General features: G+C 45.5%; 1 protein-coding gene across 1 annotated transcript; it reads left to right on the plus strand.

The window, feature by feature from the left end:
- TIGIT (T-cell immunoreceptor with Ig and ITIM domains) lies at positions 2572 to 19885 on the plus strand. The gene is made up of 4 exons (XM_005674945.3): positions 2572 to 2750; positions 3985 to 4314; positions 6980 to 7086; positions 19126 to 19885. The coding sequence occupies exons 1-4, from the start codon at positions 2687 to 2689 to the stop codon at positions 19354 to 19356; spliced, it is 732 nt and encodes a 243-aa protein (XP_005675002.2). The 5' UTR covers positions 2572 to 2686; the 3' UTR covers positions 19357 to 19885.

A 27382-nucleotide genomic window follows, 5' to 3' on the forward strand; every position in this document is an offset into this window, starting at 1 on the left:
CAGTCTCTTATATAAAGTGGCATAGTATTTGCATCTAGTCTAAGCACAGCCTCCCATATAATTTATACCATTTCTAGATTACTTATAATATTTAAATATTTAATAATATTTAATATAATTATAAGTAATTATAATTACTTTTAATATTTAATATTTAATTACTTATAATATTTAACTGCTGCTGCTGCTGCTAAGTTGCGTCAGTCATGTCCGACTCTGTGTGACCCCATAGACGGCAGCCTACCAGGCTCCCCCGTCCCTGGGATTCTCCAGGCAAGAACACTGGAGTGGGTTCTCCAATGCATAAAGTGAAAAGTGAAAGTGAATTTGCTCTGTCGTGTCCGGCTCGTAGAGACCCCGTGGACTGCAGCCTACCAGGCTCCTCTGTCCATGGGATTTTCCAGGCAAGAGTACTGGAGTGGGATGCCATTGCCATCAGGACTTCCCTGCTGGCTCAGATGGTAAAGCGTCTGTCTACAATGCGGGAGACCCGGGTTCGATCCCTGGGTTGGGAAGATCCCCTGGAGAAGGAAATGGCAAGCCGCTCTAGGACTATTGCCTGGAAAATCCCATGGACAGAGGAGCCTGGTAGGCTACAGTCCATGGAGTCGCAGAGTTGGACACGACTGAGCGACTTCGCTCACTCACTCTCCGATTTAATAGCATGTAAATACTACATGAATGGGGCTCCCGAGGTGACGCTAGTAGTAAAGAATCTGCCTACCAATGCAGGAGATGCAAGAGACAGACACAGTTTCTCTCTCTGAGTCAGTGCAATCCCCTGGAGGAAGGCATGGCATCCCAGTATTCTTCCCTGAAAAATCCCATGGACAGAGGAGCCTGGTGGGCTACAGTCCATAGGGTCACAAAGAGTTGGACACGACTGATGTGACTTGGCACGCAAGCACACTATGTGGCTAGTTACAGATACAATATAAATGCTACGCAAAGAGTTGCCAGTAGGAGACAAGTTTGTTTTTTGAAACTTTCCGGATCTGTGGTTGGTTGAATCTGTACATGGTGAACTCATAATTCCAGAAGGCCAGCTGTATAAGACAGGTCCTGCCTCTGTGGCTTCTACCAGCCCCCACTGTAGAAGCAATCTAAGTTTTTTATGGTCCAAATGCCAGAGTCCACTTCTCTCTGTGCTTTATTCCCGTCAGCTGCTCGCTGCTCTCCCACCCTTGGCTCTTCTGCCTTGGCAACCAGTTTTGGAAATGCCCCACTGGTTCAACTTCTGCACCCACATTAGGTCTTTAGCTGCAGCTCTGTAACTGTGGAGAGGCGGTGGAGGAGGTGTATTGATGTGAGCCTTGAAGGACAGGTTGAATTGGGGTGAGCAGAAAGTACTTGGTGAGGCATGTGTTGTCTAAGAGGCTGAGGTGGGGGCTGAGGTGTATGTTGTATATGGGTCATGGTGTAGACTTGGGAGTAGGCAGTACCCAGGGAGGGGAGGAAACTTGTTCGAGATCGGGCGTCCTGCAGGAGGAAAGGAGGACAGGAGTCTGGGCAGTGTGGGATGCTCAGGGTGCAGGCTGGAATGAGGGGCAAAGCACCAGGCTTCCAGTGTTCCCCCCTGGCGGAACAGTAGACTTTTAGGACATGCACCATGGGGCATGTCCAAGGCAGCAATGGCAAGCTCGGAGGGCGGGTGAATGTGTAGCCTCCACCTCCTCTCCCCAGAGCGAGGCTTCACCAGAGAGCAAGTTTTGGCTGTGGACTGTCTGAGAGCAGGGGGCTGTGATTATCCACCCTCATATCTCCAGAGCCTAGTCTCGAGTCTGGTGCTTCGCAGGCACTCAGGGACTTTCACGTGAATGAACAGAGAGATGGGGGAGGGAAGCAGGAAGTAAGGCTGGGCCAGCAGCAGGGCTTGATGATGTGCTGGGAGCTCCAGGCAAGCGTCAGCCAATCTCAATCCAGGGTCAGGCAACTGGGGCTCACCCTCTGCATCCCCAGTGGTTGTGGGGTCACCACTCATGAGAAAACTCACTCTTCTGGTCTCCTCTGATTCTATTGGGTCAGAGAGACTAAGCCTGAATTCAACAACATCTCAGTCCAAATAAATAAGAGTGAAGAAATAAGATTCAGGGAGAGGGAATCTTAGTTCTTTCCCTCACTCATGGGAAAGCTGCTCTGTTTGGTCAAGACTTTCATCTTGTTTCTGAAGTAAATGGCTCTTGTTCCCATGATCATTAGATTCCAAATGCAGTTCCTGGCCTTTAAGTGCACAAACGTAAGTTTCTCTTCTCACTGCACACTCTTTAGTGGGAAGAAGTCGGGGCAACCCAGTGAACCCCATCAGGGACAGGTTCCCCAGAATCGTGGGCATTACACCGATGCTTTTGAGCTTGTTCGATAAAGGCTGATTTTTTAAAAAAGTACATTGAGACAGAACTTGAAAACTATAGGCTGACTAATAGTAATCCCAAGACCAGTGTATCTCTAACCACAGTTTTGTTTATTTTTAAAGTGTTTCCTTCATGGTTTTTCTTGTGGCTTGCCCAGGGCAGTTTGTGCTCTTGTTGTGAGCTTTATCTGTCTTTGACATTGTTTTTGCTGAGCTTGGTTTTTCCGAGACCCTCTCTCTCCTCAGAGGCTCAGTTTCACCCTGCCATCAGCAGTCAGCCAGTTTCAGTGGCAGAAGGGGCCACAGCTGCTTCCTGTCAGCCCCCTGGGCAGAAGCATGCAGTGGCGTCTCCTCCTGATCTGGGCCCAGGTGCTGAAGCAGGCGCTCCTCCCCGCATCAGGTAAGATCTGAAGTCTAGCCCAGGACAGGGCCGGGAGGGAGAGCAGGCGGGAAGGGGAGGCTGGAGCCAAGGCCTCATCCATCTGACGGAAGGAAATACAGTTTTCAGAGTCCTGTGTCCCCTCGTGGGAGAAAACGCTGTCTCTGAGAAGGAGCTCCAGTTCTGTTTTCGGTGCTAGATGAAGGACTTGGGGTTGTGGGGTGCCTGCCTGGCTGACCCAAAAAAAGAAGCAGGAGGTGAGAAAGGGACTAAGGAGGAGGGATGATGGGTTTGCTGGGCGAAGTTCCCTCCTGCTCTAACCTCCTTTCTTCTGTCCTTGAGGAAACTTCTAGAAAGGCATAGTATGCTTTTTGTGGGTCAAAAACGTCATCGTCGCAGATTACAGATATTCTACTGCTATAGATTGATTTATGTTAAACTTATTTCCTTCTGTATTAAAAATCATAAATAAATGTGTCTGGGGGGGGCAGAAGTATTTAAAAACTGTTATAATTTTGTTTCCCTGTTGTTTTCTGAACCATCTGTGGGGGGCCATTGCTGAGTAGGGTAGTTTTGCCTGGGAGAAATATAGTTGCTCTCCAAGCTTCCTTTCCTTTAGATTTTGGGGCTTTTCTGAAAAATTTCCAGGCACCCCCAACTGCAGTCAATCGAAACAGCCAGGTCTTATTTCAAAGGATAATGGGCCCGGCGCAGAACTGGCTGCCGAAAAGATACAATCAGAAACAGAGGTGGTGGCCGACAAGGGCCTATATTCTAGGTAGAGAGATAAAGTAAGTGTGTGGAAAAAAATCAATGAGCTCATCAGGAAATAATATTCCAGCAGAGGGTCCTGAGAGGGTGAAGCAGCTACACTGTATAGGAATTATGGCGTTTATAGGGGAAAGACAGGATGAACTGGAGAGACTGTCCCTCCAAAATCCAGTTCTGGTATTTCCCTGGCGACCCAGTGGTTAAGACATTGCCTTCCTGTGCAGGGGGCATGTGGGCTCAATCCCTGGATGAGGAGCTAAGATCCCACATCCTGGTGGCCAAAAAATCAAAATATAAAACAGAAGCAATATTGTAACAGATTCAATAAAGACTTTAAAAATGGCACACATTAAAAAAAAATCTTGAAAAAAAAAAACCAAGCAAACCACTGAAAACCAATTTTGGCCTCAAAGACTCCCTGGAATTTCTAGGGGAAGGTTCAAGACCAGCTGCTAAAAATGCACACTTCTTTCCCCCTCCCTAGGAGCTGTGACAGGCAGAATAGTAACAATGGGGAACATTTCTGCAGCGGAAGGTGGCTCTGTCACCTTACAATGTCACCTCTCCTCCACCACTGCCAAAGTGACCCAAGTCAACTGGAATCTGCAAGACCAAGTCGTGGCCGTCCATCATGCCAGCTTGGGGTGGCACATCGAGCCTGCCTTCAGGGAGCGAGTGGTGCCAGGCTCCAATCTGGGCCTCACCCTCCGGTCGCTGACCAGTAACGACACAGGACGGTACACCTGCATCTATCACACCTACCCCGACGGCATTTACAAAGGGGCCCTCTTTCTGCAAGTCCTGCGACACTCAGGTACGCCCTCTGGGGCCAGGTGGCTGAGGACCCTCATGCCTGATGATCGAAACACTGCAGAGCGGGACCTCCCAACCCTGGTTCACATTCACATCACCTGGGAGCTTTCAAATGGTACGGAAGCTGGCACCGCAGCCCAGACCAGTTCAGTCAGAGCCTCTAGGGGCAGAGCAGGGTGTGTTAGATTCTAGAAGCACTCCTGATGGTTTGAATAGTCAGTCATGACTGAGAACCACTATTTGGGTAAAAAAGCACATCTTACGTGTTTTTGTTAGGAAGACCGGCTGTTCAGGTCGTTTGAGAAGCGTGTACACGCTCAGTCATGTCCGACTCTTTATAACTCTATGGACTGTAGCCCAGCAGGCTCCTCTGTCCATGGGGTTTCCTAGGCAAGAATACTGCAGTGGGTTGCCATTTCCTACTCCAGGGCATCTTCCTGACCCAGGGATTGAACCCGAGTCTCCTGTGTCTCCTGCATTGGCGGGTGGATTCTTTACTGCTGCACTGCCTGGGAAGAACCCATTTGAGAAGGGATCACATTAATTACTTTAGCAGTGATCATGCCAATTAGATTTAGCCTCTCCATTTATGAGGGATTAGAGCTCAGTGTGTGCTAAGTGTGAATGTACAACAGTTTGCATTTCTGTGGTACTTGATGGTTTCCAAAATGCTCTCACCTTCATTATCCACCTGAACACTAAACCTCTTTGGAGAGGGGAAATGACTATTCTAATGGCTGAGGGACACGATAGAAAAGTGATGATGGGCTCAGACGGCCTGGGTCCAAATCCTAGTGTTGCTGTGACCTCAGACAAGAGTGTTGGGCTTCTCTGTGCCTCTTTTTTCTCAACTGTGAAATGAGGAGATGTAAGACCTTATGAGGTGTGAACATAGGACTGGATTACTGACTAAAAGAAATGCCCTTAATATAGCACCTGGAATGTGGCAAGCATGAGGTTAGTGTTAGCCATTAATAGGATCCCCCAAACCCCATCTGACTGTAGGGTGGAGGAAGAAGCTGAGCCTGACCGTTGCTCAGAGTGGTACAGCTGATTTTAATACAGGTTTTCAGGTTCCACTCAACCACACCCTCAGAGCTGCTGTCTGCTGCCATCAGTGGTGTGGGAGTTTAAGTCTTATGAGTTAGCAAACTGTGTGTGTGTAAACTGAGGAGATAAAAGTTGGCCTGAAAGTTTCTTCTCAAGCGCTGCTTCCTGAGGGGCCCCGACATAGGCGCAAGTATCATGTGGGGAAGAGCCTCCATCCTTTGCTGGTTCTATGGATGGCCCTCTGCAGGCCCTCGCACCCCCTCCAGCCTCCATCCTTTGCTGGTTCTGTGGACAGCTCTCTGTAGCTTTGCTCCTGCTCAGTCCTCTCTGCCTACCTGTGGCCAAGGCAGGAGACCAGGTCCTCAGGACAGGAGGAAAACAAGCTGGGCAATTTGGGCTCGCCTCCCTGTCCTGGTACCTTGCAGGTAGCATGTGTGCTGTCCCATCCCAAGTGATGGCAGGCCTTAACCACCTTCCTGGCATTCGGAGTCCTCTGTCAAAGGGAAGAGGGCTCAGCCTCTGCTACACCCCTCTCCCTCCAAGACTTCCCTGGACAGCTGGATTCTGCCCAAGGTCCTGGGAAGGAGGTGGGCATGGGAGGGGGCAACCTGGAAGTTCGTGTGCCTATAGTCCAGCACACAGCCTAGCAGCTGTCTTGTTTCCCTCACACCCTCCTTGGGTCAAGCATCGTCTCTCTGAGCTCCCTGACTCTTCCTCCTTCTTGTTTACACTTTACATCTTGATGCAGATTCTCCTGTTCATGCTTTAACTCGTATCATGAGTATTCATTAGGTGTCTGCTAGGAGAGGGCAATGGCACCCCACTCCAGTACTCTTGCCTGGAAAATCCCATGGACAGAGGAGCCTGGTAGGCTGCAGTCCATGGGGTCGCTAAGAGTCGGGCATGACTGAGCAACTTCACTTTCACTTTTCACTTTCATGCATTGGAGAAGGAAATGGCAACCCACTCCAATGTTCTTGCCTGGAGAATCCCAGGTACGGCGGAGCCTGGTGGGCTGCCGTCTATGGGGTTGCACAGAGTCTGAAATGACTTAGCAGCAGCAGCAGCAGGTTCCAGGTGCTGGCAAAACAGCAAAGGGTAAAGTTCCAGAGCCTTACCTGCTCCAGGGTCTCACAGCCTAGTTGAGATGTGTTACAGGCTTAAGGTAAAAGCTTATATGCCTTTTTTCTTCTTTGTACTTTAATGTTGATTTTACTTTTTAATTAAACTTTTCAAAATATCAGATTGATTACAAACACAAAGTTTAATAAAAAGAAAGTATTCACTTTCTTTCTTTTTTTTTTACTGAATGTTATTTGTTTCACTTTGTGACTATTACTGAAAGTGGTTTTGTTGAACAGAAGGGAGTGTTAAAAATGGTCTGCTGTGGTGTCAAATGTGTGAGGCACAGTCCTGGAGGGATCAGTTATTCATTTTGTGATGGGCCTGGTAGATGCTCTGCTATCCAAAGAGCTGGGTTTGAAGACTCCAGACCTGTTTGAGACTAGCCTGGCCAATTCCTACCCCTGGTGCCCGGACACTGAGGTTTCCCTGGTTAATGGTTGCCCTTTGCTTCTGGCCTCTACCCACTCATCTTAGTTTTGTCTTCCCTCTAGTGGCTGAGTACAGCGCTGGGTTCCAGATCCCATTGGCTGGAGCCGCGGCCGCAGTGCTGGCGGTCATCTGCATAGCAGTCATCGCAGGGGCCACGCTGGCCAGAAAGGTAACGACTCTGGCTGCACCTCTCAGTCCTGGGCACCGCACCCCTACCACCCATCCTATCCCACCCCTGGTCCTTTCCTGTCCCCTTGCTGTCTAGGTGTGACTCCCTCCCCTTCCCCCCACACTGCTCTCTCTGCCTTTTGCCGAGGTACTTTCTCTGCCTCTCAGCGGCGTTGCTTGTGCTCTTTAACTGCCCCTTTCCCTTGTCTAGGAGCTCTTGAAAGTTCGGACCTGTATCCTCCACATCATGCTGTCGCCTACAATTCCTGGCTTCTGCTTGGGCCTTAAGCTACTCCTCTGAGAGTCTGATTTATCTACTGTGAGCTTGATGCATCCTGGGCATCTGCTCTGTGCCAGGGGTTTTTGAACATTAGCTCCTTAATTTTAATCACTGGTTACCTAGCATTTCTGCAGGATGAAAAATCAACACTCCAAAAATTTAGGGGCAAAAGGTGCATGGCAAGATCAGTAGGTTGTAAATCCTCCATTACATTTGCTTAAGAGGTCATGTGGCTGAGAGAGTATTGAATGGGAAATTGGAAATTTCTATTCTCAGCATGGAGTGTGTGGTGATAGGGTGGTTGTTTCATCTTCTGGGTCTCCAGTTCTTCATATGTGAAATAGGGATTATGATTCTACTTGCTCTATATCCCAGAATTGTGATAAACAGCTAGCATAATACACGTGGAAGCTTTGTAAACAGTGAAGAAATATATTTTCTTCATATACTCATGTCCTTGTGTGGTAACTGGCAGCTACTGTTGTGTGCAAGTGTACTAAGTCATTTCAGTCGTGTCCGACTCTCTCCAACCCTTTGGACGGTAGGCCGCCAGGCTCCTCTGTCCGTGGGGTTCTCTCGGCAAGAATACTGGAGTGGGTTGCCATGCCCTCCTCCAGGGGATCTTCCTGGCCCAGGGATCAACCCAAGTCTCCTGCCTCTCCTGCATTGGCAGGTGGGTTCTTCATCACTAGTGCCAGCTGGGAAGCTCCTGATTTGGATGAACAGAAGAATTCCCACTCCTTTTTACCTGCGCTCTTGGGTCTTTTAAGCCATCCAAGGTTGCCTTAATTTAAGTTACTAAACGAACATTTCGGAGAGTACAAGCCTGTGATTCTTAACAGTTTTCCACCTCATTCCAGATCCTCCTCCCCAGCCCGCCTTACTTTCCCTCCAACTCTGACTGTACTCAGTCAACAACTCAACTCTACAGCCTGCCTTATTCTCTGGACTGGTACCTGGTGCTGTTATTCCTGATACATATGGGTTTACATCTACCACCTTATTCTCTTCATGTTTGTTTTGCCTGTTTACTTCCCTAATCTTTTTCTTGCTGCCTTTTGAATTAAGTATTTTTATTATTAAAAATATGTTTGGTAGTTATGCATTTTTTCTTTTCTTTAGTAGTTACACTAGGGATTATAAAATAGACCTCTGATTTATTAAGTCTAACATGTAGTAGTACTTTTGTCATCTCTTGGATTTTGCAAGAACCTTAGAACACATTAACTCTCTTCTTACCTCCCCAACTTATTGCTACTACTGTCATGGATTTTAGTTCTCTTTCTATCTTAACCACCCACCTGAAAATGATTATTGTCTTTTGAGTCAACGTTTGTTTTGATTTACCTTTCTATTGCTTTTCACTTCTTCATGAATGTTCTTTCTTATAACTAGAATCGTTTTCCTTCTGCCTAAAGAATATCCTTTAGTATTTCCTTGCGGGCAGGCATGCTAGCAGTGAATTATCTCACTTTTTGTTTGTCTGAAAATATCTTAATTTTCCTTAATTTAGAAGTGATCTATTTGGTTTTTTTTTTGGTATAGAGTTCTACGTTGGCAGTGATTTTCTTTCAACACATGGAAAATACTGCCCCATTGTCTCTGACGTCCCGTATTTCTGTTGAGAAATTATATGGGAGTCTTATTTTTGTTCTGTGAAAGACAGTGTTTGTTTTTGTTTGCTTGTTCTTTAAAATTTGTCCTTCTCTTTGGTTTTCAGCAATTATACGGCGATATAATTGGATATAGTCATCTATGTATTTATTCTGTTTGAGGTTCAGAGTGCTTTTTGAATTTGTTACTTGATATCTTCCGTCAGTTTTGTATCATTCTTGGCTGTTATTTCTTCATATATTAATTCTCTGTCCTTGCTTTCCTTTCCTTCTGGAACTCTAATCACGGGTGATATCTTCAACATTTTCACTTTCCCGCACATCCCTTACCCTCTTTTTGGAATTTCCCATCCACTTGTCCCATCAAGTGTTTTCTTTGGATGTGCTTTCCCATTTACTAAGTGTCTTCTTTGATGTATCTAATCTTCTGCTAAACCCGTCCATTAAGTTTTAAATTTCCGTTATCATATTTTTCAGATCCACAACTTCTATTTTGCTCTTTGTTTGAATAGTTTACAGTGTGCCAAAATTCCCTATCTTGTTTTTAATTCTTTGAAAATATTAATCATAGTTCTTTTGAAATCTGTGCCTGATAATCCTATTAGTTGTGTTCTCTATGGTCTTCTAATAGTTTCTCTTCTTGCTTGTTTCTTGGACCTAGCTTATCTTCTTCACTGTTTATTTTTCATTGAGTGCTGTGCTTTCTACTTCAAGACCTGTGGCAATGATCTGAAGCTCTAGGTAATATCGCCTTCCTCTAGAGAGGAGTCCTTTGGCTTCTGCCAGAGGACTAGTACGAAAGCATTGGCATTCCTGTCACTTTAATTAAATCAGTGGTGAGAGAATTGAAAGCTGGACCCAACTTTGCTACTTCCTTACTGGTAGAGGGTAGTCCTTTGGGATTCTAACTCAAAGCCTATAGTGTTTGCCAAAGTCTCCAGCCTCAGTGATTTCTGAACTCAAAGTTTTGTCCCTCCAGCCAGAAACTCTGTGGAGTTTATCTGCTTCTTGGCCATGACTTTCAGGAAATTTCTCTAGAAGAAAATCTCCCTCAATGCTCATCTCATCTCTCTGGGCTTCCTACTCGTAGACTTTGCTCCCTAGCCCAAAATTTCTCACTGATTTGACAGATTTCAGATGACTACAAACAGACACTTATATTATTTAGCTTTTCTCGCTGTTCTCAATGGAAAGTTTGGTTCAAAGCAACATAGGTAATCATTGTTCCACTAGAATCAGAACTCCTGTTTCTGACATTGCATTTCCTATCTGCAATCAAAGGCTGACTCTTTTTTTTTTTTTTCATAGTTATTTTATTTGGCTGTGTTGGGTCTTAGTTACAGCATGCAGGATCTATTGTTGGGGTGGTGCTCAGGCTTCTCTCTAGTTGAGGTGTGTGAGCTTTAGTAGTTGCTGTGTACAGGTTTAGCTTCCCCATGGCATGTGGGATCTTAGTTCCCCAACCAGGGATTGAAGCCACATCCCCTGCATTGAGAGGCAGATTCTTAATCACTGGACCACCAGGGAAATCCCTCAAAGGCTGAACTATAAGCAGAACATATTTAGCCAGCCCACCCACCTTGGGCTATATTGGGTTAAGACCCCCAACTTGAGTTCTAGCCCCACTGTACCTGATTCCTCATCAGCCATTTAGCCTGAATCTGGCTGGGCCACTGCCAGTCCAGACAGAGAGATTTAGACAGCTGTGTGTTCTTAGGCTCAGATTCCATGTGTCTTGCTTATTTTGAGTTCTTCTTTTTCCTTTTCTCCATCTCTCAGAAGTGGACCATCCTTTGATTTTCTCTTCTTTCTTATTTAACATCTATTTGACTATTTTCCTCCTGTTACCCCTCTGAAGATCTTCAAGAGCTGCTTCCCTCTCCAGGCCTCAGAGTTGAGATGAAATTGCACAAATGAGAATCGCTTAATAAGAAAGTGCTATTGTAATGTTTTTCCACTTAGACCTCATGATTTACATTGAAAATAGCCTTAATACTGTATAAGTGTCTAGACTTTGTGTATATTTTCCTACTGTTAATTCTGCTTATGGAGTTACACTTTTGTGCATACTTATGCCTATCACCACTGACTAATCTTGAATTTTCAGTCTAATATCTTACATCTTAAATTCTTAGTTTGTGTAGATAAACCCACTTTGCTTTCTGTAACCTATCGTCAATACCAGGGTATTGATGTAACAGTAACATGTTCCATTTGACACACATTCTGTCTTCATTCAGATCTGAAAGGGAAGAAATCCCAGGAGCACTTACTCTAACCTTATTTTACTGAGAACAGATTGGAATGAGGATGGGGAAAGGACTTTGGTAGCAGAACCAAAGTCTTATTCCCCTCTAAGTGACAAATTGCCCAGGTCTCCCCCAGTCAGTGGTCTAATAGTGCTTCAGGCACCTGTTGGACTTCGCAGATTTGGTCCAGAGGAAGTGAAAGAGATTTTCCAAATGGTAGGAAAACTCATGTGATAGGTGAAAGTTACATAAAGTCTAATACTAGCATACGGTCCACCAACTTGCCTGCAAAAATTTCTTGTCCTATGGTTCAAACCCTCACTTCCATGTTCATGAGGCAAACATTTAGATTGCTGACTGACTCGGTTCATAAGGATGTGGCCACTATTCCTTGTTGTTCAGTAGGCATCATGGAACAGAGTGCTGGGGATCCAGCAGTGGCTGAAATGTGGCTAGCACTATTGGAGAAATCAATGACTTAATGACTTACAGTATTTTCATTTATGTCTTAGCTATCGCAGTAGGTAGGTTTCATAAATGAAACCTCGAGGGGAAAATGAATGCTAGAAAAGTGATGAACTAGAGGAAAGAGGTGAAGAGAATAATGGTTGATCCACGGGCTGGAAGGGAGTTGTTTCGGTAGTTGGTGAGCAGATGTCCCCTGCTGTCACCGGTACTCTGCAGCTTGGGCACATGGAAATACGGAAGGTTCTTTACAAGCAGCAGAACACATTTTCCTGTTAATGATTAAGACTGGTTCATTCTCAGGCCAGTATTCCAGACAAGTTTGTAAAAGGGAAAGGGGAAGAGGTGAAGAGAGTCCAGTAGGTATTGAATTCTGTGGCTCCCCTTCTAAAGTGTTTTATTCACCAGCCCCCTCTTTGACCTGTCTGCTGCTTCCTGTCTAAATCAGTTCCTCTCTGCTTTTTCCTATGCTTTGGCTACGGCTTCTTGTCTTCTTTCTCTTATTGCTCAAATGTATTTTATCCTTGTAGTAGTTAAGGCCCAGCAGAGAAACATAGTACTCTTAAGCTGAGTAGTTTGAGGACAGTTTAATGAAAGGATTTACAAAGTATTGGAAAGTTTAGAGGGAAAGCATAAGGGGGCGTGTAGGAATGTATTGTTACCACCCTGAGATCTTTAGGGGAAAGGAGAGAGAATGATTACTGAAACCTGGAAGGAAGGGTGATGACTAGGCCCTGGAAAGAGAGAGCTGCGTGGAGGGGACCACCTTGAGAAGTACTATAATCTTTGATTGAAGGTCGCAGCCAGTCCAAGTCCATTCTGCAGAGAGAATGCTGGGGAACATATGCCCTCGACCTCATTCTCCTTCCCGCCATTCTCCTACTGTTGCTTTGCATTGACTGAACCCAGACTCAAGCCAGAGAGCAAGAGAAATCACTGGGTTGGTATGAATCCACTTGCAATGCGAGAGACCTGGGTTCGACCCCTGGGTTGGGAAGATAACCTGGAGAGGGCATGGCAACCCACTCCAGTATTCCTGCCTGGAGAATCCCATGGGCAGGGGAGACTAGTGGGCTGCAGCCCATGGGGTCACAGAGTCAGACATGACTGAGCGCCTAAGCACAGCACAGCACAGCACGCACCTGTGCTTCAGTCTCCTTAGGCACAGAAGGATGGAGAGTGACGCTGAGGGGTGAACAGACAGCATCCACACTGTTACTATTACAGATCTTGACTTGCCACACTTCAGTCTTCTCTCATGTATCCTTGAACTCTTGATTACACATTTAAGCAATACCCTTGTCAGCTGTCCATCTGTATTTCTCCTGGGGCCACTGGGCTTTACTAGCCACCTTAGTACTGCTGTGGGCCAGGCTCCCTTGGCTGCCATTTCAGTAACTGCATCCACTTTGTTTCTTACATGCTGCCATCTGCCCCGATATTATTTGGGGATTGCCTCATCCCTGTCACTGCTGGGGACCCAGATCTATACATCATCACCTACTTCAACCCCAGCATACAGAGGAGAGCTACCTCTGAGCCCCGCAGTGATGCTGGTGGTTTCTTCACTAGCACATTCCTTTCCACCTTAGGAAAAGGGTGTCCTCTGGATCTTCTCCAGAAACATAAGCAGCTGTTGAGGTTTCAAAATTATTGTAGTTCAGAGATTGGCAAAGTTTCTTTGTAAAGGGCCAGGATCTTTTAGCTTTTGTGGGCCTTCCAGTCTCTGCTGCACCAATTCAACAATGCCATCATACTGTGAGGGGACCACAGATAATATGTCAATGAATGAGTTGGCCATGTTTCAATAAATCTTTATTTATAAACACTGAAATTTAAATTTTATGTAATTTTCATGTTTAAGAAAATATTATTCTTTTGAATTTTTTGAACTACTTAATGATATAAAATCCACTTTTAGCCCATGGGCAGTGCAAAAGCCTGTGGTGCCCCAGATTTGACCCATGGGCCTTAGTTTGCCAATTCCTGATTTGGTAAGTTGTATTGGGGAAAATGGGCTTTCCTTGAAGCTCAGTCAGTAAAGAATCTGCCTGTAATGCAGGAGACCTGCGTTAGATTCCTGGGTTGGGAAGATCCCCTGGAGAAGGAAATGGCAACCCACTCCAGTATTATTGCCTGGATAGAGGAGCCTGGCAGGCTACAGTTTATGGGGTTGCAAGAGTCAGACACGACTTAGCGGCTAAATCACCACTACCATTGGGAAAAACTCTATTCTTTCCTCTTCTCTGCTCTTAGGAGTGCACAGAACACTTCTGCCACCAGAAGCCCCCACACTGACCAATTCTGCCACGTTATCTGAACGCCCTATAAGCAAGCCAGTCCTGATGCTATCTACCTGTAGGGAACACCGGGTCCAGCAGTTAGGGGCTCAGCCCTCCAAGACAGCCCTCACTGCAGATGCCAGTTGCAAGTCCTAGGCTGTCATCTGTGCCTCTGGCTGCCACGGCTGCTGAGTCGCTTCCGTCGCGTCTGACTCTGTGCAGCCCCATGGGCTGTAGCCTGCTATGCTCCTTGTCCATGGGGATTCTCCAGCAAGAATACTGGAGTGGGTTTTCATGCCTTCCTCCAGGAGATCTTCCCCACCCAGGAATCAAACCCAGGTCTTCCACATTGCAGGCAGATTCTTTACCATCTGAGCCACCAGGGAAGCCTGACTGGTTGTAATTGAGGTTCCCACAGTCCCTTCCTTGGGTCTGATAATTTGCTAAGATGGCTCACAGAACTCACGGGAACACTTACATGCGTCAGTTTATTATACAGTAAAGAATTTGATAAAGGATAGAGATGAGGAGCCAAATGAAATAAATACATGGGATGGGGTCTCCAAAGGTCCCAGGCACAGGAGCTTCTGTCCTCATGGAGCTGGGTGTGCTGCCTTCCAGGCGCGTGGCTGTATTCAGCAACCCAGAAACTCTCCAGTCCCATACTGCTCGGGGTTTCATGGAGACTTCATCACACAGGCACGATTGGTTATTAACTCATTTTCCAGTCTGCTCCTCTCCCTGGAGAATAGGGGTAAGGACCAGAAGTTCCAAGCTTCTCCTCATGGCTTGGTCATTCTGGTGACCAGCCTCCACGTGAGGGCCCACCGAAAGTCACTTCACTGGGACAAAAGACACTCCTGCCATCCAGGATATTCCAAGGGATTTAGGAACTTTGTGTATGACATTCCTATCACTCGGGATATGTTAGGGTCAGGAACTGGGATTTAATGAAGACCAAATATTAACTGGGGGTAGAGACCAACATATGCTTCTTACTATTCCACACGGGTCTGTGATAGCAGTGTCTGGGGAGTGGGAACACTCGTCGGGTGAGGAGGCGATCCGAGCAGAATGCCAGCTGCATTTCCTTCAGACCCCGAGAGCCAGTAGGTTGCATTATTTAGGAGTTTGGGCTTTGAAATCAGACAGACCTAGGTTTTGGATCCTAGCTCTACCACTTGAGTAGCTCGGCCACCTAAATTTGCTGACCCTCAGTTTCTTCATCTGTAAAATGGGAATAATAATTATGGCACTGCCCTATTAGAGTTGTAGAAAAACTCAAGTCAAATAATTCAAGTAAGGCACCTGGCGGTTTTCCTGATATGGATTAATAACTGTTCTTTATTAAGTTCTTATAATTATAAAATTTATTTACTATAGCACTTCATAATACCTGGTGCTCAATAGTTATAGTGCATAGCCCGATGAGGACTAAATGAATGGATGTTATTTGATGACCAACTATTGGGAAAAGTGCCCCCAGGGGACCTTCTGTAAGGGAAAGGAGAGATGGGTGTGTCTAGCTCCAGGACAGTCACTGCTAACTGTCCTTATGTTCCCCAAGAGGACAGTGTGTGTCCCGCAAATCTCCATACTGCAATCTCATAGCTCCCTTTGGTCCTTTAGAACAACATCAGTGCATTAATCCCAGACTTGTTTTCTATGCTGATTTTGTAGGGTTCCCAACACAGGATGGATGGAATGAAAACAGACCAGCTGAGAGACCCATCTCAGATAGATTTACATTTCCCAGAGGATTTTTGGGAGCCAAAATAGTCCTGTGATTTAAAGACAAGGGTAGGCAGGCTAAGAATGGGAAGGAGAATACATATACCATCAGGAAAAGTCACAATCAGCTCTTTGAGAACTGGGTATTAGTATTGTTTTAAATGGATAGAGTTGCATTAAGGGATATAGGACTCCTTTTAAGTACAGCATCACGTGACCTACAACAACAACCCTTTCCTTCACACCCACAGTAAGGTGCAGCCACTTCTACTGAAAAGGAGTGAATGAAACAGCCTGCAGGAGCCAGCTCCTCAAGGCCAGCAGTGTGACCCTGCTCCTAATTTGTGATATGTGTCCAAGGTGCCCATTCAGGCAACCCACCCTTCTGTTCAGCCTCTCTGCATATACTTGTATCCTGTTGAGCTTGACACTAGCCAGTGAAGATGGTGCTGATTCTTATTTTGAAGCAATGAGGTAGACAGAATGAAATGTGGTTTGTGTTCATTGTTATTTTCCAAGACTGTGTGCAGCTCTTTATAATCCTGTCATTTGGATCTATGGTGGGGCTAGGTGACCTGCTTTGGAGCAGCATCTGTGAAAGCTGAGAGACTGTCACCTTTGCATGGCGTGCCATCAGGCATTTCTCCTGCCACCCCGCTTGTGCCTGCTGTTCTTTGATTTTTTTGCCTGTAAGCATGACCCTCACCTGTGATACTGTCATGGGGATGTGATGGCTGATTTCACATCCTTGATTTTCCCAAACAGATTTCACTGTCCATCCTCTTGTCTCATAAGTACATATGTACCCATCTCACCATGAGTCTATATTTTGATTTGAAAAATCCTGTTCATTTAGATTTGGGGCTAGTGGGGTGGGCCAGGAGAGAGAGAGAGAGAGAGAGTGTTGTGTGTGTGTGTGTGTGTGTGTGTGTGTGTGTGTGTTTTAGTCCTAAGACATACAATAAGCATCTGTTATGGGCTCTGAGGTTACCAAGAAGAACACAGCACAGATCCTTCCCTCAGGAGAGCTCACAGTTGGGGTCTAAAGAGACAGAAGGGTAAACAATTATACACAGCATCGAAGGTTACAATGAAGAACACCCAGGACCACAGTGGAGCACACAGGAGGGATGTAACTCTGCTGGAAGGATCAAGGATGTCTTCCTGAACAGCGTGCTGTAGAGCCGAGCCTGGAGGAAGGGGCAAACAACTTTTCAGGGAGCTGTGGGGAACGGACAGTAGAGGTAACATATACCCAATTGGAAAGGCAGGAAGCAGTGCCTAGCATTTGGAAACTGCAAGATGAGAGGCAGTTTGGCTAAGAAGAGCATGGCCCAGAGTCAGACAAACTCAAGTCAGAACTGAGATTTCACCTATCTGAGCCTACCAGCTCACTCAAAAGCAGAAACTTCAATAGGTGGTTGCTGAGATGACGTAAAGAAACTAGCCCACTTGGTGCTCATAGCAGATTCGCAAGAAATGGTGCCTCTTTGGCACCCAGGCCCTATACTTGAACTTGGGGTGTCGGTTAGGGAAGCACTGCAGGAAATGAAGCTGGAAAGGCAAGTATGACCAGATCCCCAAAGGCATTTTGGGGCGCATTACTCAGTCTCCTGTGGGGCATATGGTGAAACTGGGGACTTTCTTCCCAGAACAATGCGCTTTACACAACGTTGTTAATACAGCTCAAGGGGTCTGAAGGCCACCTGTGGCATTTACAGTTGGCTAAGCACCTGCCCGGAGAAGGCGATGGCACCCCACTCCAGTACTCTTGCCTGGAAACTCCCATGGACAGAGGAGCCTGGTGGGCTGCAGTCCATGGGGTTGCTAGGAGTCAGGCACGACTGAGTGACTTCACTTTCACTTTTCACTTGCATGCATTGGAGAAAGAAATGGCAACCCGCTCCAGTGTCCTTGCCTGGAGAATCCCAGGGATGGGGGAGCCTGGCGGGCTGCCGTCTATGGGGTCGCACAGAATCGGACATTACTGAGGCGACTTAGCAGCAGCAGCAGCAGCAGCAAGCACCTGCCCATAGACACTGGGGGCCATGATGAGTTTTAGGCAGAAGCATGGCAGGATCCAACTTCCATCTTTGAAGGATGGTGGCCGTGTGGACATTGGAGCAGAGGTTAGAGGGAATCTAGAGAGTGGTGAGTCTGGAAGTGCAGGAGAGAGATGAGACATGGAAGTGGATGCGAAAGAGGGGCTCAGTTTCAGAGCTGCTTTGGAATAAAATCAGATGGGATTTTATGGCCCACTGGAATTTTTAAAAAGTTATTTATTAGGCTCTGATATTTGTGTGCATGCTCATTCGTGTCCAGGTCCTTGCAACCCTATGGACTGTAGCCTGCCAGTTTCCTCTGTCCGTGGGATTTTTCAGGCAAGAATCCTGGAGTATTGCCATTTCCTCCTCCAGGGGATCTTTGTGACCTAGGGATCAAACCCGCATCTCTTGCATTGGCAGGCAGATTCTTCTACCACTGAACCACCTGAGAAGTCCAAGCTCTGATATTTACTTATTTATGTTTTGGCCAACTGCACAGCATATAGGATCTTAATTCCCTATCCAGGGATGGAAATCAGCATCCCCTGCTTTGGAAGCACAGGAATCTTAAGCACGGGACTGCCAGGGAAGTCCTGGCCCATTGGAGTTTAGTAGTAGCCTCCAGATTTCTGGTCATCTGGTATCATAAATCGGGACTGCTTGCTGCTTGCCAGTGGTGAGGGGTGAGGCTCCAGGTCAGCAACTGGACCTCTGTGTCTGGAGCTCAGGGCAGAAGCCCGGGCTAGTTTGGATAGGGATGTGGGGATCCTCAGAGGACAGAGGGTGGGTGGAGATGTACATAAGGATGAATTGCTGAGCTGCTACACAGTGGAAGAGAGAGTGTCGAGTGTGACAGGCCAGAGGCGGAAGCCTGGAAGAACGTCTTTATCTGGGGAGATGAGGTGTAAGCAAAAAAAAAGAAAAGGAAAAGAGCAGGCTCAGCTATGGAGGGAGGTGGGAGACTTCCTCAGGAGGAGGAAGAGAAGCAAGAGAGAGTGATGCCATGATAGCAGCAAAGCAGGGAAGGGGAACATCTCAGAGGGAAGCAAGCGGCCAGCAGCGCCAGAGGCAGCCAGGGAGCGGGGAGAGACGGGCTCGGAAGCCGCCTTCGGGCTCAGCCGACCGGAAGGAGAATGTGGGGGAGCCTGGAGACTTTCAGTGGAGCAGCTGGGGCTGAAAGCTGGCTAAGACGGATCAGGAAATTAAGGGTTAAGGAACTAATGTTGATAAGAACACAATGTGCGTGTGTGTAAGATATGACTACTGTAATAACAAAAACGATATTATTACTGGATCACGTTGGAGAGTCACTTTTGAATGATATCCCCACATATTCACTTTGTGGGTTTTTTGTTTGTTTGTTTGTTTTGGGAAGAAATCTCTCAGAATCCATTCTGCGGAAGGTGACCTTGGGAGGGGGCCGTCTGAACCGGAGGCGTGCAGACCCAGGGTCGTGTCCTCCCCTGGCAGCTGTGTGCAGGCGGATGCCGGGCTGTGCAGTGACCAGGGCAGAGAGGACCAAGCTGAGGCCGAGCCGCACGAGTACTTCAACGTCCTGAGCTACAGAAGCCTGGCCAGCTTCAGCTTCCCCACTGAGACCGGTTAGCGCCCAGGCATCTTCCGGGAGACCCAGTCTGGTCTTTGTCATCACAGATGGTCGTATTGACATCTGCACGTCACGGCTCTGTGTGTATGAAAGTGTGTACGTCTGTGCATGTGTGTTCTGTCGAGTGAATGCATGTCAGCCTCCTCCGTGTCTATGTTTTTCCTCTACCAGCCCCTCCAGTTCCATGGTGCAGACCCTGGTGAGGAGCTTGTGTTTGATTACAAATGCAAAGTTAGAAAACGGAACAAAGACCTGAGCTGGTTTTGAAGCTGGCAGTGGGAGCAGATCCGGCGGCTGAGATCTGCATCCCCCCTGAAAGCGCTGGGCAGGGCTCAGGGCTACAGGGCTTTGTGGTGGGTGATGGTGGTGAGGTGACTGCAGAGAAGCCTCATTTCATTTGTCACTGTCGTTTTCATCAACATTCACACACTGGAGGCATTTTAGGAATAAGGCATGCCACCAGCTTCTATGGGGCTTCTCAGATGGTGCTAATGGTAAAGAACCCACCTGCCAATACAAGAGATGTAAAAGACGCGGGTTCGATCCCTGGGTTGGGAAGATGCCCTGGAGGAGGGCATGGCAACACACTCCAGTATTCTTGCCTGGAGAATCCCCAGGGACAGAGGAGCCTGGCACACTACAGTCTACATGGTCCCAAAGAGCTGAACACGTCTGAGTGACTTAGCACGCATGCACCTGCTTCTGTGCAGTGCTTGGAGGATGACTAAGTGCAGACTCTTTCAGAGTCCTAGTCCTGTAAGAACTCACAGTTAAGTGGGGAGACAATATTTACATTAAAAGGTAGTGAGGAGATAAGGGTCTAAGACACAGGCCTTTGGAAAGAGATGTCAGTTCAGGGTGAGATGGTCAAGATAAGCTTTTCTGTGGGTAAGTGGCTTGGGAGGATGTGGGGAACAGTGAGGCTTGGCTGGGAGAGCAGTTTTGTCTAGGGAATCATAGATAGAAAGTTTGAGAGGTAAAAAGTCCTACTTAGAGGACCCTGGCACCAAGGGAGCAAGCAAGACTTCAGAGTTTATTTTCTGGGCAGACTATTCAAATCTCCTTTTGCTGGACGTACTCAGAGGCCAGTGATGGCTGAATACAGAGAACTCTAGGCTCTTCCAGCCACATGTGCTGGGGAAGCCCACAGAAATGGTGCATGCCTACTGCAGGAGCTATAGGTTGATCCTTGGACTGTGATCTACTTCTTCTCTATCAATCTACCACTGAGTCTTTGAAGAAAGAATCTGTTTCCCACCAAAGAGGAAATCTTACTTTTTAAAATAGAGACACTTCCTAGAAAAACAAAAGAGGATAACACATTTTAAAAAATGAGCTCCCCAAACTAGCTGCCTGGAACCCTTACAATCACGCCCTTACCTTTTTGTGCTGGGGCTGAAGTAGCATCGGAGTGGCTCATTTCCGGCATTCAGGATTTATCCTCCCACCACTTTCCTTAGAAAAATGAGGGAAGTGGCATTTAGAAGAGACTGATTTTCTTCAATGGGCACAGGAACTGAGAGAAAATGTGAAGCAAGTCTGTCCTTTGCCAGAAGATCCCCTGGAGAAGGAAATGGCACCCCACTCCAGTTCTCTTGCCTGGAAAACCCCATGGACAGAGGAGCCTGGTAGGCTACGGTCCATGGGGTCACAAAGAGATGGACACGACTGAGTGACTTCACTTTCACTTTCTTTTCTTCAAAAGAGAGCATTGCCCTGCTCTCTCAGAATCAGGCTGTTGAGGGAGAAGACAATTCAACTCCTTCTCCTCCTTGGATTTTGATTTTTCTCACTTCTGTATCAAACGGGTATGCAGTCAGGAGCAATGAACTGAAATATGTTCAGAGTGCCAAGTCCTTTGGAAGAGAGATAGATACCTGTAAAAATGCTGCTTTTTGCCATGGCAGTTCACAATTTCTTTCTTGCAAAGCTAGTGCAGATTGGTTGGGAGTAGAAGACAATTCACAACTCACATAGAATGACAAAAAGGGAGTGGTATTTTGATTTGAAGAAGATACAAATTTGGTTGAGGCCGGACTAAGAGTTGGATGCTCTTTAACATGACGATGATAGTTATTTAACATGATTAGATAGGGAAACATTTCCAAATGTCATTTGGATGGTACTAAAAATACAAAGGGACCCATAGATGTTATGGTTCAGGTTATTAAAATGAGATTGAATTAGACAAAAAAATAAATCTGAAAGTGGAACTCACTAAAGCAGATCTTCTTTGGAGAACTGGGAAGATAGTCGGCTAACGCCATGTACCTGCATACATGCCTGCCCAGGACAGCAGCCACTTTCCATGTGCGGCTCTCACATGCCGTGTGGTTAGTCCTACTGAGCTGGACTGTGCTAGAAGTAGAAAATACACACCAGATTCTGAAAACAGTGTGAGTAACAGAACTGTAAGTGGTCACATGATTAATTGAAAAATATTGATTACATGTTGAAATTATAATATTTTGTATATATTGTGTTAAATAAAAGATATTATTAAAATGGATTTCACCTGTTTCTTTTTACTTTCTTAATGTGGCTACTGGAAAATCTAAAATTGCATATGTAACTCCCATTATATTTGTGTTGGATTGTGAAGCCATAGACTTTAAATCCCAGTCAAGGTGGTACCTAAGATGGGTGTCTATCTCTGACTGGCGGGCTCTGTCTCTCTCTCTATCATTCAAAATAGGGCCTGAGGAAGGTTTTCTCTCTTATTGTGCCTTTTGAGAAATATGGAAAAAGATCACAAGAGAGACTGAGTTGGCGGACCACTAAGTGTAGACAAGAGCTCCTAAGAGCTTCTGGATTCCCTCTTAGAGTCCATGATAGGGGGAAGGGAGAATAAATGAATCAATAAATGTGAATTTGAAGAAGAATACATTTACACCATACCCCTTATCACTTCACATTCGAAGCCTGGGCATATAACCCAGTGAATTACACTGAACTGATCTGTAACCCAGTGAATTACACGGAGCAGTAAGAGAAATTACGAGTCATGGACCGTTGAGGCAGATGATCTTCATGAGTGGACAGAAGCTTCCCATGCAATTTTATCCTATGACTTGTTCCTTCTCAGCTGGACAGGGGGTGGCTGTGTGTGCTGCACAAGAATGGCAGGGTTCTGGTGGGCTCAAACCCCATCAAAGGAGGGAGTCAGCAGCATGGGTGTAGCTGCCAACTATGAGAAATCAGTGTTTTGCTCAGTTTTCTGGTTCTTCCAGTCCTGCAACCTTGCAGTCAACTCCCATATCCACTCCTAAGCACACCTTCCCAGAGACCCAGGAGAGCGTTATGTGTGTCAAAGAGTGAGTTTTCTGGAAGTCACAATTATATTCTTTGATGTTTGGGGTTTCCCTGGTGGCTCAGATGGTAAAGAATCTGCCTGCAATACAAGAGACACAGATTCAATCCCAGGGTTGGGGAGATCCTCTGGAGAAGGGAATTGTTACTCGTATTCTCGCCTGGAAAATTCCATGGACAGAGGAGAATGGCAGGCTATAGTCTATGGGGTTGTAAAGAGTCAGACACAACTAAGCAACTAACAAACACACTTTGGGAGAATTTTTGCATAAGTTAGAGTCTAGGGCTGTGCGCTGTGCTTAGTCACTCAATTGTGTTTGATTCTTTGTGACCCCGTGGACTGTAGCCCAACAGGCTCCTCTGTCCATGGGGATTCTCCAGGCAAAAATACTGGAGTGTGTTGCCATGCCCTCCTCCAAGTGATCTTCTGAACCCAGGGATTGAACCCAGGTCTCCTGCATTGCAGGTGGATTCTTTACAGTCCAAGCCATCCAATAAAGCTTTCTATAATGATGGAAATCTTCTGTATCTGTGCTCTCCAATATGGCAGCAAATAGCCATAAGTAGTCATGATTTCAATCAGCACTTGAAATGTGGCTAATGTGACTAAGGGTGTTAACATTAAATTTTATTTAATTTTGATAAACTTAATGTAAATGTGACTGGTGCCTAGCATATTAGATGTCACAATTCTAGTAATTGTCTTGTGTATGGATAAAACACAGAGAGGTGTATCTATCAGCCACTGGATAGATCTTCAGATGTTATACACTTGAAAGGGCTATCAACAGGAAGAAATGCGGAGGTCTGTTCTCTTCTGTCCTTCCTTTGATCAAGACAAGCATGGTACCAAACGCAAGCTATGCATTTCCTTATTTCACATGCTTCCCCATAGGTATCTGAGGTAGCTAAGTGGTTCCTGTAAACAGGGCAAGAACTGGCAAGAAGTTTGCAACTCACAGGTGTTATGCAGGGATAGACTTGCATCGCAGGACTTTCCCTGGACTACAGTCATCTTGACTTCATATCAGAATGTTGTGAAGAGCATCACCCCTGCTGCTCAAAGTCTAGTTGATTGTATAGGGGTTAGAAGAGCAGGTGTGTGTGTGTCATAGATTGGGAGCCAGGATACCTGTCCAAGCACTGAATGCTACTAGTTAGTTTCATGGCCTTGGATAAGCCATTTAACCTATTGATCTTCATTACAAATGTTTCCTCATTTGTAAAATGGTAATACTAGTATTTACCTTATACGGTTCTTGGAGAGGTGAAGTAAGATAACGTGGTTGAGTTTTTTGTAAGCTGTAAAATGCAGGATTAATGTTATTATTGTGCTAGGCATTGCTTTTAACGATGCCACAGGGGTCCCTGGGGTGGCATCAAATCTTGGGATTTAAAGAATGCTAAGGAGTTGCAGATATATTCTTGCACCCTGCAAGCTCTTGGTAAGTATTTACAACTTTTGTGTGTTAAGTGAGATGATGGTCTTTAGCAAAGTCAAACGTATCTTGGATATTGATGATCTTCTTATAATAGGGTATTGTTGTTGTCTTCAGTCTTCATATTTGGGTTTCTAATTAAGTTGATTTCAAGACATGTGAACTTAAATCGGAACAGAGTAGCATGCTCCAGGAGGGTGAAGCAGTGGAAGAGTTTGCAGGAGTTGAAATCCTGGGAAAGTGAGGGAAGAGCCGTCTCACCTTGCACACCGTCACGCAGGGCTGCTACATCTGGACCAGGGCAGGCAGTGCACCTCCCTTTGCGAGCAGTGACTTCAACCAGGGAAGTATCACCCAACATGTTACATTCATGTTGTTTATCTGTATTTATTTTAGTTTTTTAAAATTACAGTATAGTTGTTTACAATATTGTGTTTATTTCAGGTCTACAGCAAAGTGATTCAGTTATACATGTATATGTGTGCACACATATATATAAGATTACTACAAAATGTTCCTGTGTTACACAGCAGGTCCTTGTTGATTATCTATTTTATATTTAGTAGTGTGTATATGTTAATCCCTAACTCCTAATCTATCCCTTCTCTGCTTCTCCTTTGATACCATAACTTTGTTTTTTATGTCTGTGGATTTACATCTGTTTTGCAAATATGTTCATATTTTAGTTTTATAATTCTATAAGAGGCACAAGCATGAAAGATTTACTTGGTTTTATGTTTGAGAATATTTAAGAGAGAGTTTAATAAAAACATTCCATTAATTATTGATTAATGTATTAATAGACATTAGAACAAAAATAATCAGACTCTCCCATGCGGAGAAGTCTATGAGAAGTCTATGAGAAGTACTTATAAAAAATGAATTAGTAAGTTTATTTTTAATTAATTAATTATTGCAGTAGAGTTACTATGTGAGAAGTACTTTTTCCTTTTTTTTAGAAACAGTTCTTTAACTGGTGGGAAAATTGCTTTCCAATGTTGTGTTGCTTTCTGCTGTATAACAATTCAGTTCAGCCATAATTATACTATATCCCCTCCCTCTTGAGCTTTTCTCTCCTCCCCTCTCCCACTCCTCTAGGTCATCACAGAGCACCAGGCTGGGCTCTTGTGTTATATAGCAACTTCTCACCAGCTGTTTTACCCATGGTAGTGTATATATTGGAGAAGGAAACGGCAACCCATTCCAGTATTCTTGCCTAGACAATTCTGTGGACAGAGGAGCCTGGTGGGCTGCTGTCCATGGGGTCGCACAGAGTCAGACATGACGGAAGTGACTTAGCATGCATGCGTGCATTGGAGGAGGGAATGGCAACCCACTCCAGTGTTCCTGCCTGGAGAATCCCAGGGACGGGGGAGCCTGTGGGCTGCCGTCTACGGGGTCGCACAGAGTCGGACACGACTGAAGCGACTTCACAGCAGCAGCAGCAGCAGCAGCAGCAATGTGTATATGTCAATGCTACTTTCTACATTTAACCCACTCTCTCCGTCTCCCCGTGTTCTCTGTATCTGCATCTCCATTCCTTCCCTGCAAATAGTTTCATCAATATCACTTTTCAAGATTCCATATATATGCGTTAATACAAATATTTGTTTTCTTTCTGACTTAACGTTTTTTCCTTTGTAAGTGTATATACTTAAGTTTGAGAAACACTGGTATGGTGTATATATCATTGGATTTCTGAAAGCTTGACTTCAAGTACTAGTTTATTAATTTGTTTATATTGAGAAGGACACATATTTCTAAATTTTGTTTCTATAAATAAGTGTACTAATGTTTCATAAGGCAATTGTAGGGACGGTTAAAGTACATGAAGAAAAAACTTTGTTAAGTTTCATATGAATAATCTATGTGCCATTACTATAGATATATAAGCCAGCAAGGAGATCCAACTAGTCCATCTTAAAGGAAATCAGTCCTGAATATTCATTGGAAGGACTGACACTGAAGCTGAAACTCCAATACTTTGGCCACCTGATGCAAAGAACTGTCTCATTTAAAAAGACCCTGATGCTGGGAAAGATTGAAGGCAGGAGGAGAAGGGCACGACAGAGGATGAGATGGTTGGATGGCATCACCAACTCAATGGACATAAGGCTGGGCATAAACTCCAGGAGTTGGTGATGGACAGAGAGGCCTGGCATGCTGCAGTCCATGGGGTCGCAAAGAGTTGGACATGACTGAGTGACTGAACTGAACTGAACTGAACCACATTTTCAACAGGTAGGGAAGAAGCCTAAAGTGTCTGTGGACAATTCACATAGAGTTCAAAGGCTCTGGGTGAAGTTGGCTGGCATTAACATGTTGCTGAGATTCATAGAAATCAAATAGGGGAAGATCATGCATCCGGAAAATATTTTCTTCCTATTTTTAATTTCCTAGAATATCAGGTGAATTTAGGTGTTCAGTGAGCAAGTTGCAAGAAGTCAATATTTAATTCATAGAGGTCACCTTTCATCCTAGATTTCTCCCCATCCCAGGTCCATGCCTGGGTCTCTTTGTATTCCTCACACTGGCGGAAATGTCCATCTACACTCACCTCCTCCAACCTGAAGCCTGAATGTTCCTGAGAGTTCTGGACTAGACTGCTTAGTCCTTGGACCCATCCTTGATGTACCTGCCCGTGTATCTTTTTGTTAGTTTACAGGGCTTCCCTTGTGGCTCAGCTGGTAGAGAATCCACCTGCAATGTGTGAGACCTGGGTTTGATCCCTGGGTTGGGAAGATCCCCTGGAGAGGGGAAAGGCTACACACTCCAGTATTCTGGGCTAAAGAATTCCATGGACTGTATAGTCCATGGGGTCACAAAGAGTGAGACACGACTGAGCAACTTTCAACAGTAATAATAATAAACTTTCACACCACTGAGAGTTTGAATGGTAGAATCTAACTCTTGACATATATGAATCTTTATTTATTTCTAGTTGTTAAATTTTAAAGTTCACCAGAGCTGAAATAATTTCCTCCATTTCTTGCATAAACTGCACAGTTCTGAGTGAAATGTAGGTGCTTACTGAAGATAGCATATCTGATTCAGCTGTGAAGACTTCACCTGGGACGAACAAGAGGTAAGATTTCTCCATTACACCAGCAAGTTCTGTGAGAATGATGAGGTTCGAGAGCTCTTATAGTAGGGTATGAGAAAGAGCCTATGGAGCAAATAGGAGGTCCTTGGGAGTCCCCAAAGTCATCAGATGAAGACATATTTTGAGCCATGAATTTTCTTTGAATACGAAGATACAGGGATAGATAGGCATAATG

The sequence above is a fragment of the Capra hircus genome, chromosome 1 (assembly GCF_001704415.2).
Source record: "Capra hircus breed San Clemente chromosome 1, ASM170441v1, whole genome shotgun sequence".
In the NCBI taxonomy this organism is placed as follows: Eukaryota; Metazoa; Chordata; class Mammalia; order Artiodactyla; family Bovidae; genus Capra; species Capra hircus.

Coding starts and splice junctions, on each gene's coding strand:
- TIGIT (XM_005674945.3), top strand. CDS start 2,687: ATGCAGTGGCGTCTCCTCCTGATCTGGGCCCAGGTGCTGAAGCAGGCG. Junction 2,751..3,984: donor GGCGCTCCTCCCCGCATCAG/GTAAGATCTGAA, acceptor CCCCCTCCCTAG/GAGCTGTGACAGGCAGAATA. Junction 7,087..19,125: donor GGGCCACGCTGGCCAGAAAG/GTAACGACTCTG, acceptor TGTTTTGGGAAG/AAATCTCTCAGAATCCATTC.